This window comes from Strix aluco, chromosome Z, assembly GCF_031877795.1.
Source record: "Strix aluco isolate bStrAlu1 chromosome Z, bStrAlu1.hap1, whole genome shotgun sequence".
Lineage (NCBI taxonomy): Eukaryota > Metazoa > Chordata > Aves > Strigiformes > Strigidae > Strix > Strix aluco.
Genome location: NC_133971.1, coordinates 36163918 through 36176027, shown reverse-complemented (window position 1 = coordinate 36176027; position 12110 = coordinate 36163918). Strand labels below are relative to the sequence as shown.

General features: G+C 34.9%; 1 protein-coding gene across 1 annotated transcript in view; it reads right to left on the bottom strand.

Moving 5' to 3' along the window:
• CNTLN (centlein) overlaps nucleotides 1-12110 on the bottom strand; it is a 205359-nt gene that overhangs the window by 57279 nt on the left and 135970 nt on the right. Inside the window, exons 13-17 of the mRNA XM_074812180.1 lie at nucleotides 11305-11396; nucleotides 7959-8470; nucleotides 5205-5379; nucleotides 2118-2211; nucleotides 1263-1486 (exon numbers count right to left, since the gene is read on the bottom strand). Of these exons, the coding sequence (XP_074668281.1) occupies nucleotides 1263-1486; nucleotides 2118-2211; nucleotides 5205-5379; nucleotides 7959-8470; nucleotides 11305-11396 (1097 nt within the window). The remainder of the gene's footprint in view (nucleotides 1-1262; nucleotides 1487-2117; nucleotides 2212-5204; nucleotides 5380-7958; nucleotides 8471-11304; nucleotides 11397-12110) is intronic.

The window sequence follows — 12110 nt, the reverse complement described above, 5'->3', positions numbered from 1 at the left end:
TTTTTTTTAAATTTTATTTCTCACATTTCTCTTCTATGGACACCTAAGGTGTAGTCTTCTAGGAAGGCAAATCATGAAGATGTCTGAGCAAGCAGAATATTTTACCTAAATTACACATATAATTCTCTGTGAAGTTCATACTGTCCATGAAACTTTACATTATGATACTGTTTGTGAGATAGGCAGATCTCCGTTGGTTCCAATGACCTTGGAAAATCTTTTTGAACAATACATTACATATATAGTTATGCAAAATGAGTAACAGAAATGCAGTTTTCCCTTCTTTAGAAATTAGCAGTTCCCCAGCCCTAAGAAAGTGAAAAGTGCTGCTCCTGATACTGCTTTCTGCCTTCTGTGCAAAGACAGAAATGTAGAGAAGTTTGAGGGGGAGGGGATTTGATTTCTTTTTTAATGTCTGCCTCCTTCCAGCAAGTCCATCTGTTGTAGCACTATAATTCTGGAAGCAGGATGTGTGTGTGACCAACAGGAGACAATTACTGCAAAAGTGTTTGTTGATTCAGCTCTATAAAGGGCAGGCCAATCACTACAGTATGAATAGAAAAGAATTCCAGCTGAGGAGCTGCATATAGATTAACACAAAATACATATATATAAATGAGAATGGGGAAAAACAGAAAGGAGTAATAGTATGGGAAAGGATTAAGTAGGAATGAAGACTGAAGTAGAGAAGAAAGCTGGCATTTTTGGGGCTGTTAACCAAACAGTTTACTAGTCTCTATTTTCATAAATCTTCTTCTCTAGCTTTCCACCTTGACAGAGACAGATGGGATTAAAGAGATATGGAACTGGTTTGAGTTCCTTTTGGAAGAAAACTCCAACTGCCTTGAGCACTCCACTCTTGGGGCATTTGGAGACAGTTGGTCTCTCCAAAAGTGCTTGTTCTGCACAGAGGAATGGGTGCTAGTTCATGTGGATGGACCAGACTCTTAGGAAAGTTCCCAGACCACAGGCTAGAAGTGGAACTCCCCTCACCCATTTGAAAGCAGGTAAAATGTCAGCATGAGGACCACTTCTTTTTCAGAAGGATTAATAATTTTTGTTGATACAATAGTAAATCAGGCCACAATATCATTTGTACTTAATAACTGATTCAGAATTTCATATAAAGCATGCTAATATGTAACATTTCATAATTTTGACCATAAGAAATTAAGAGAGAAAAATTAAAGTTATGAAAATTTCAAAGAATTACAACAGAATTAAACTGAACATTGTAAGACACCATAACGAAAAGTATTTACCTCTATGGTCAGTTTACTAGTTTGAAGTCTCTGATCAGCCAAATGTAGCTGAGTTGTTAGTTTTTCATTCATTTCTTTAAATCCCTTCACAGAAGACACTGCTGTCTTTTTTTCATTCTGTAAAACAGTTATCTGCTGCTGCAGTGACTTAATTCTTTCCTGCAGTAGAGTAACAGAGTAGCCTGGTTTCTGGACAATGGTATTTCTCCTTTTTGTTCTGTTGACTAAACATAAAAAGGCATGTTTACTAAACTGACAGATCATCATAAATAAGACGATTTCTGATTTTTCTTTGGCCCTTCAAAACACTGTTCTAGCCTCTAAAGTATTTCTCAGTGAGCAAACTGGTATATTAATTCAGTTAACCTATAACTGCTCTATGTGGGGTTTTTTTTCCAAACTCAACAAGGACTTGGAAGTTAAACATGGCTCAAGTTTCTGATTGGTATTACTGGAAATAAAGGCTTCAGCATCTTGTTAACAGATTTTTTTTTAAGGTCCAAGCCAAAATACAGTTAATTTTGCTTCATTGGCTGTGTTGGCTATAGGGGCAAACAAGAACATAAGGTAGTGAAAAGCCTTATTTCAGTCAGTAGATTCAGTAAGTGAGACTTAGTAAAAATAGAGATAATTTTAACTGTGCAAAAAGATGCTGTTTGACAGTCACTTTTTATATAATTTTACTATAAAATAATGAGCTAAATCTGAAAATATACTTACGCAAATTTAAACAAGCATATCCTGCAACAGCATGTAAGTGGGTTTGTGTAATATAAAAGAGGTTTTGGAATACCAGGCAGGAATGCTTTGTCAATCTTACTTATGAAGTTGACAAAGAACCCGTAATATTCCTACCTTTGCTTAGAATTAATGGATAAGATGTTATGAAACAGCAGATCTTTCTCCTCTTGGAATGTAACTTTTCCACGTATTTGTTCTTTGAATGGCCCTAAATAAAAAAAGAGAAGCACAAAGTTAGCAACTCTTCATTATGGCACACCAACCACAATACTCCAAAGTCTTCCAGTTTAAATTGAAACAACAAAAATTACTTCAAATAATACAGGCAATTCTAATGAATTTAAATTTGAAAATCAGTCTAACAACATCAGCCATCAAAGATTACAAATTTCTGTCTTTCCCATCAGATGCCAAAAACACAAAGAACTGTTACAGGTAAATCATAACCCTTTCCAAAGAATCCCAGAGAAAAATGAAGTGTCTGTTAATGCCTACATTATTTTTTTAGATACGATATGAATTTACTCGTAGGAAAAAAGATGGTGTATATTACTTGAAAGCCTATAATATCCTATTTTTCAAGACATTTAAGTGAAAATTAAAAGGAATAGCAGACTTATTAGTTCAAAAGGAGGAATATCAGATTAGACACTGATCTGTAACTGGAAGATGCATGAATATATATGAACATATATGAATATATATGTTCAGGTTGACATAGAGCTTAGGGATATGGTGTAGTTGAGAACTGTCAATGTTAGGTTAAGGGTTGCACTAGGTGATCTTCAAGGTCTTTTCCAACCTAGATGATTCTGTGAACATGCAAATACAATCCCTGTGTTTGCACAGGGTTTAACAAAAGTCAGCTGCATGCCTTTTAAATATCTGTTTTGAGAAATCCGCTATTTCCAGAACCTATCAAATGTTCAATGACAGAAGCAGAGACTGAAGAAGAATGCTGCCTGCAATATGTAAAATGAAAATGGCCAGAACACTGCTTACTCCAAAATCAAAGTACTATTTCCCTGTCTCCAAAACGCTCAGTGTATTCTGAAACACTTTTATTCTGGAACTCTGTAACATTTATCCAGTTTTAGAAGTCTTAAATTCACAATTTCTATGTGATACCATAAAACATGTATCTGGAAATATTCAAAACGAAAATAGCTCTTCGTCAAACTGAAAAGAGTAAACAGCAATGTATCATTTACTAACTGCACTGAACAAATTAGTGACATTGTAGGGAAACTTAGCCATTGGTTCTAGATTTCTAAAATCACTGCACAATTTGAAGGATGGGGAGATAGGATATGATAGAAAAAAAGAAAAGAAATGTAAGTGCCAACTTTTCAGACTAAAACCAAAGCAAAGGAAAACAAAGGAGGTCAAGCTCTTGTAGGTCTGTCTCCTTTGAGCAGTCTCTTAATTATTTTATTCCATGTCTTAAAGACAACAATGGAAACCAGTACTAAGTCCTTATCAGTATGATGCTAAGATCCTACAACCACTGATGACATGCAACTGGATGACTGATGCTAGTCTGAAATGGTGATTGTATGTTACAGAGAACTGAGCTCTCAGCAGATGATGAGCAAAATAGATGAAGATATCCACTCCAGGCCACAGCTCTGATAAATGTATGAGCTCTAAGAGAGTGCCAATAACTCTCCTGCACAGGGTCTTATACATTTATACCACATGGGGCAAAACTGAGAAAGTCCTTGTGTCATAAATAATCTCATCTCCAACACCAGGCATAGCTCAGGAGTCAGGAGATTTGTCTAGCCTCTCTTTGTATGAGAATACCATGACCCAGCCGGAGTGTCCTTAAATCCTCAGGAGGATTTAAGATTTCTGTTAAAATTGGTGTTCCCAATTGTCAATACTAAGCCTTTTTGCAACACTATCTTCTGTACACACAAGCCCCTGCAACAGGGGACTTCTGCTGAACCATATTTACCTGCTTAGGGCTCTTGGGATGCTTCCTGTGTATGCTCCAAGACCACCAGTCTGTTACGTATGCGTATCAGAATATATCTGTGTTCGTCCTTTCCAGTAGGAACAGAGTTCATACAATATAGAAAAACGGGAGAGGTGCTGGCTGCGTCTACACTACCAAGCAACAGCAGAGCCTCCTGGATTCCCTGCCTTGTATATCCTCACTGAGGAGCAGCAGGAGATAACAAGAGTTATCTGTCAGATTTTCACATATAACATGTGCACCTGCTCATACCGTGTATTCTATACAAACAGATGGTTGCAGAAGAATTTCTCTTTTTTTCAGCTCTTCTGCCAGAAAAATAGATCTTTTGATGGAAACATAATCAAGAATAACAGAGAGTTTGTACTTTCTTTAAACTTTTGGAGACTAATAAAATATATCTGTTTTCAAACTCTTTATTACACCACCATACATAACAGAATTTCAAACTAGTTTTCCAACAGCAGCAAGTTGTTCAGTGTTTCAGTATTTTGTTTCTTGAACTAAGAAACAACAATATCTGCTGGTGTTTTAAATTCCATGAACTCAAGTGATTTATTTCGTCAAACACAGGGAGGAATAAATATTAGACACTCTTCAAAAGTCCAAAAATGCGTTGTCTGTTACAGCTTGTATGGAGCCTCTAAAGACCTTGAAAATGACCAGCTGGCCCTCTTCTCTGACGAAACAGCATATAGATGTTAGGAATGAGACAAGGGGTTCAAATCCCAGACAATGACTGTAAATGGGCTAAGAAGCATCTAAAAGCACACTTTTCTCTAGATAGAATCTGGACAGAATCAAAAGCATCTTTCTAAGACGGAGACAACTCTTTCTGCACATTCCAAATGAACTGAGGTGTTCATGCTTGATTAGCCAGGACATCATTTTGCTAGAGGGGAGGAGGGGATGTTGCTGCTTCCTTGTTATGGGTTCACCCTGTTCTTTATGGCTTTTGTGATGGACAGAGTTTAATAGGATGGCTGCAGCAATCTTCGTCTGGACTACGAGAAAGCAGGACAGCTCCGCCAAATACTTTTGCAGTCTGTTCAGAAAATATTCTAAATGATAATAAAACTACCCACTGAATATCTGGAAGCACATTCTCTTTTCAGTTTACAACATGAGTCAAATTAATTAAGAGGGGAACAGCAGTGATAATACTAACTATTAAACTTCAACACTCTGCACAGGAGAAAAAAACAAGTTCTGTTACATACCTTTTTATTATACCACTGTTTTTTGCCTTCTAAATGAACAATGTTGCAAGGCTTTTGACTACCTTGTATTTGCTTTTTTCCCTGTTGTTTACTTCTATCTGTCAGTGGATCAGTGTTTTGCACTGTCTTCATAATCACTGTTGCCAAACTTTCAGAAGTTGGTACTTCAGAGTCACTAAAATAGCATATTCAGGAAAACAAGCCAAAACAATGCTGAACGTTAAAAGTTCCCAACAGCCAATGCTTGAGTACACAGAAAATAACACATGCAAGAAAGAAGATAAACTAATATAAAATCCAAACAGTGCTAAGTTGACTTATTCAACAGATGTTTATAAATATGATAAAGAAGAAATCTCTGAAACAGTCTTATCAAGTTCTACTCTGTCAAATGAAATCTCAATCTACAACGTACAGAGGTCTGAGACTTTATTTGATTCTTAATGGACAGCTTTTGTTGCAGTCTACAAAAGTGATATACATGAAAAACTACTTGACAGTACTTCTAGTCTGTGAATGGCTCACAAAGGTATACTACGTTTCTACTTACCTTCATGTTCACATTTGATAACAAAACAAACAAATGCACAGTACTTCACTCAGTAACATTTAGTTTCAATTGAACTTCATTTGCAATGTTGACCAAGACAAACTCAGAAATCACACTTCATGAAATGTCTGCCAAGCACCCCTTTGCAGTGCTTTTAAATGCTGTAAGCTTGGTAGTCCTTCTACTGAAATTGCCTGCCACGCAGAGAAACTGGACCTGAAACTTTCATTCTACTTCAAATTTTTCCTTAAACTTGCACTCAATATGCTCTAAATTTTCAGTTTTTCACTGCCTTGCCTCAGATTATAATTTGTTTTCTGATATTCAGTGAAGTCTATCTTAAAACATGAAGTCTTGGATATATAATTTTCTATACCATAAGTGGCTATTCAACATCGTTTGTGCGACTAGATTTGTGAAGGAATCCCTTGATAGAAGGTAATTTTGATTTGTTATTTTTAAACCAAGACATTTAAAAAGGCCCAACTGAGTTCAAATTAAGTTGCACTGTGATAAAAATAAATGGTTTAGAGATGGAGGTTACTTAACCAGAGAAAAGGGCTCAAATTGAAGAGAAGAGCTGATACAGAAACATGTTTATACTTTCCAAAACCTGTCCTGACACACTGGTATGTCTTATTGACTGGTAAGAACAGAAATCAATGTAATAGTTTGAAGGTGCTGCAAGAACACAGAGATATTTCTAACTACGTACACATTTCCCTCACCTGAATGCTTTCAGTGAATGTTCTATTTAGAAAATTGAAGGCTTGAATCTAGAAACCCAGAGACATCTAGTAGTGATAAAGAACAGTATCTATTAATAAGTAGAAGAGGGAACTAAATGAAGATATTTCCCTAATTTGTTGAAAATGACACCTTGAAACATCAATTCCAAAAATTTTCACTATTCTATGACAAGAATTCCCTAACTCCTGGGAATTATATAATTATCAAAAGTAGTATTTATGGCTAGACACAACAACTGAAGCCATACAATTACTTTCCACTTCACTTCAAACTCAAATTGCAATGACAATTTGCTTGCTCAATTTTGTTCTTAAAAAGCAAAACATAGTAAATTAAATAAAAAGCTCACTAATTGCAACAGAAAAACACATGCATTTTATGTAAAATCATATCTGCAATATTAAATTAAACATAAAAACAAACAAGTTTTACATTAATGATAGCAACTGACAAATTACATGGTTCTTAATTTGTTTTCTCTCTCAAGACGCTGCATTCAGGAGCCCCCTATTTTGAATGGGGAGAATCACCACAAAGGCTTCATTTGCCACTATTGATTTGCTCCATATGATCTATAAAGCCAACATGAAGCCTATGAAGAAGATTTCATTTTTTCTTTTGTCACCTTGTCTATATTTTGGTTAAATACAGGCTTGAGAATTTTCTTTGCATGTCTCTTAGGACATTGAAAGACAAGGTTTGATGCCCATTTACCTAGTGGCTTACTGTTGCCTCCTCAAGTATATGTGGATAAATAGCAGAAGCAAAAATTCTAAACATTTATGAAGCTTGCCAGTGCAATTTTCTGAGGGCCTTGTGACTCATGACTGGGACTCTGTGCAGTAACAATTACCTTTAAAGAACTGATTTTTAACCATCATTCAATTAAAGTTAGTACAATGACTGTGCATAAAACATACATGAAATAATTAGTGTGGATGGTTCTTAATTTAAAGGATGTTAAACAGCTTGTAGACATCTGCTAGCAAGCCGAAATGGGTCATTCAAAATTTATCTAACTAAATTAAGGGGAAAAAATGTTTCTCCTCCCGGGTCGGTATGTCACAAGATAACTAAACTGACTTAGTAGGCTTGCCTGGGAATCCTTAGCTGTCAGTGGTGAATATGCAAAGGGCCAGCAAATTAAATCAACCTGCCAAACTGTCAATTTCAAGCCTCATGACTGCATGAAAATAGCATCACTGGAAGAAATCAAGCATTGCCTTCTTTTGGGTTTCCTGGCACCTATTCAAATACTCATGCAGTTGTGGCTAATTTTGCATGCAAATTTCAGTCAATAAGCTCAGAACAAGACCTCCCAAGATATTTCAAAGGATCTGACAGTATTTTTTTTGAATACCAAATCAACAGTAGTTGAAATTCAATCTCCATTTGCTAGTGCTTTACATATGCACAGTGTCCCCTCTACAGGGCTAAGTTAATGAGAGCCGTACCTGCTTTCACTCATATCCTCCCAGCCGTCCTTACTGAAGTTCTCAAATACATTACTCATAACCTTGATGGACTGTTTGAGAAAAGCTCCATGATGTCCCAAAGAGCTCTTTTTCTTGGCTGTTTTTAATTTAACCTTGGTGCCTGTTATCTTGCAATTACATTGCCCAGAGGTTGCCACTGCTTTGGCTTCATCCAGCAAACACTTCAGTTCTTGCACTTGACTCAGCAAATCTTCATTTTCATTTCTCAACCTGTTAGCTTCTGCCACTTGCCTCTTCAAAGAGGCAGCTTCTTTTTCATGCTCATTATTCACTAACTGAAGTTCCGCTTTGTCTTTTTTTATTTCACAAATCCTCTTAAGTAGCTCTCTTTCTCTTGTGTCTGCATCTTCCTTTTGCACTTTTAAAGATTCTTCCAAATAATTTTTCTCCTTCAATAAGTCTTTAATTACTTCTTTCTGTTTCTTTAATTCCCCTTCAACAGCTTTGAATCTTCCTTCTAGTTGTTGTACCTAACAAAAGCAATTTTAGCATTTATAATATTTCAGACTATTCAGTAGAAAAAACCCTTTGGTTTCAAATGTATTTATCGTATGACAATAATATTACATCAAGCACAAGGACAAAAGCAATCTATGGTCCTTAATTTAAAAATAATTCTAACATAGTGCAGAGGAAAACATTTTAGCTGCAATAATACAGCTGTTGAACAAAGGGCAGATGGTAAAAGAAGTTAAAATTCCAGACAAAGTGACACAGAAGTTTAAGTATGCTAATGAACCTTCCTGATGCATCTTGAGCTCATTACTGATTTGGTTATACATACTAATTGAATTTAAAAAAACGTTTTCAGAAGAAAAACTATTTTGAAACACAGGCAGTTTTGCACTAGCTATCTAAATCAACAAGTTCTTTTAAGTCTTGTAAATACACAATTAAATATTAATTTGATTTTTGAAAAACCCCCAAACAAATCATAGCAAGAGTTATCAGAAGCTCAGCACCTAAATATTAAGGCTGAAATGTATTTTCTATTCACAGAAAGGGAAAACCTATCCTATTCCAATGAAGCCACTTTACAAGCTTCTCATATATAGTCTGAAGAAGCATATTCTACCTATATATGATGCATATGCTTTGTTCGTGAAGTCCTTTGAGGTTTACACATATTCAAGGTCATTAACAATAAACCGATACTCAATGTTCTGGAATATTTGCTTAAAGTTACAACCAAACCCCACGATTTCCATAAATAAAGGGCAATTTTTGAGATTTCCCCAGAAGCTTGCAAAGGACATCTGAGTGTGTTTTGTGCTCAGTAACCACTTAGTCATTTTGGAGAAATATTTTTGGTTGGTTTTGTCAAGCTTCATCCCCACTCTTTCACTAGGGAAAGTCCCAGGTGCTCTCAATTTTTCTGGACATGGGTAGAAAAGACTATTTTTCAAGGAGTTGTAGTAGAATGTACATGTCCAACTTCAGCTACTCACCTTGCAAAATACTGGCCAATTCCATCACTTTGTAGCAATACAAAATGTCAAAATTTGCTTTGACATTGAAAATATTGAAACCATAGTATTTCTCAGTAAATGCTGTATGTTTTTGCAGGACATTTTGCCAATGCATTTAAATTAATTTAAAACTTACGGAATGATTTACAAAGTGGGTACTACAGATTTGATTCTGATAAATGAGAGGTCTTAACATACAGAATAAATTAGGGCAAAAGCCGCTCAAACTTCATATACATTTATGAATTTGATATTGAATTTGTGAGTTTGATAGAAAACCTTTAATATGCACGCCCACCCGTCGTTACCTTCCTTTACAGAAATTCATAGCATTCCAACAATGATGAGAGATTGCCTTATGGCTACATAAAGTTATTGGGTGAAATTAGAAATGAAAGCAATTCTTCCAAATGCTTCAATGAAACCAAAGGTTATGATTAAAATCATAGTTTGTACTTTCCTCCCCAGTGATAAGGAGTTAGACTAGTACCTTTCTTCATCTACCTTTCTAAACTGAGATTCTGCTATTATATCCTCAGTTCTTTAAAGCAACCTTTTGCACTCACTAGCACTTAAATTCATGTATGACAGCTGTAAGGAAACAAACAATGAATAGCTTCTACACCTATCCCTAAGGCACCATCATAACTTTGTATATCCATAGAGATAAAAATTATGTAGTAGCTGGCAAACAAAATTATAGTTCTGAAATATAGATGATAAGCAAGCATAAACTGTGTGACATTTCAGATGGTAGCATTCATATTATTTCAATTACTCACTCTACCTTAAGATAAATGAATGTGAGCACTTCCTATTCTGTGTGTTATTATTTTAACATGATGTTTGTCATTCAGTAATAACGAGATGACAGCCTTCATTGCCTGACCATATGGCAAGTGTTACAAGTATATGCAATCACATCATCTGCTGTAAATTACCATACTTCCTACAAGTTAATTCACAAATAAAAAATAAATAGACATACCCAAACTGACATTCAAAGTTATAGATTTGTGTTTCTTCAATTTAAGCATGCTTTTAAAGATTTATAAGTAATTAAACAAATATTGTTTTGCAAAATGACAAACAAAAGGCATGATACTGTTTGAAGGATGTCTTTTCTTTGCAGCAGACAAAACATATGGTAAAATACAAGTGAGCCCTCTTAAGTGAACACCTGTTAACATACTAAACTACTTGTGTATATTACAAATATCAATACAAATAGCAACTAGTTAAGAACATCTTGTTACTGTATAAGGTAAAAATGTAGAATGTTGAGCAGTAAAGATTAAATACTCATCATATTTCCTAAGCCAAAGAACACTAAATGCATACAGTACTATCTTGTGAAAAGAGTGATAAACACACATATGTAGAAAATATTTGCATATGCAATACTGTGCTAAAATTTAAATACAGCAAAAGGTGGATTTATCACTATTATGCATCATTTTTCTTCTGTAGCAAGAGCTCTATAGAGATTAACACCTGATATCATGTAAAGTTAAATACTCAGCAAAAGAAACGAAGGTTTCTGAACTTAAAAGTGGTAAAATGCAAAGCATGTGTTACTTCCAATTAGATAATTTGTTAGTTTTTAACGTTACACCTCTCAACATTCTTTTCAGTTTCTCTGACATTAACCATGTTTATCTCACATGATGCATTCACTGATACTTCACTAGAATTAATTTCTGACACAGGTTTGAAAATCTGTATTTTTTTATTAGGGAAGGAAAATAATGGCCTAAATTAATGAGTACTGACTTTTATATAGATGTGATTCTTACATTAAAATTTCAATCTGTTTGCTGGGGTTGGAATCTTACCTTCTGTAATGTCTGATGTGAAACTTCTTTCATATTCCTCTTTGGTGTACTGTTCTTGATCCCATTATCTTCACTAAGTTTAACAAGTGGCTCTATCAGAAAATAAATAATACATCACTATCAGAGAATAAATAAAATACAGTGTGACACCTAGTACTGCACTAAAACAATACCTAGGCATTTTAAGGAAATGCATTCTTTACTTCCGCAATTATTTATAAAGTGGTCTATTTTCTTGACAAGCCTTTTGGCCAGTTTCTAAAAAGTGACCTCTTTTCAAAGTGTTCTGTCACATAATTATGACTCTTTGTAGCATCAGTATGTTTTTTTCAGAGTACAAGCTTTTCAAAGGTACAATAGATCTGCAGGTTAAAGACACTGTACTTTCATTCTGATTTTTATTCTTTTATAGACTATTCCCTCTATGCCTTAAAAGCAGAATTCATTGCCTTTTTATCTACACAGTCACTACCAGTTTTATTCTCTAGGTCTTGTCCCCTGCTAGGAGGATCAGAGTGACTGGTGAACAAAGCAAACAGTAACAGAATTAGGATGGATGAAAACTTTAAACCCCTTTTTTTGTTACGTGAAAGATCCTGTACTTCACCAGATAAATCACAAAAATCATTCTATTGTAATATTGTGATTTCATAACAATTAGATATTGATAGAACTAATGAGAGAGAACATGACTCTAAGCATCACTCTCACAGACAGCTATGCACTTTAGGTACTAAATATCAAAAAAAAAAAAAAAAGACGACAAGTTAAAAATTAGATCTATTCATCGAGAAGAATGCTAAGAA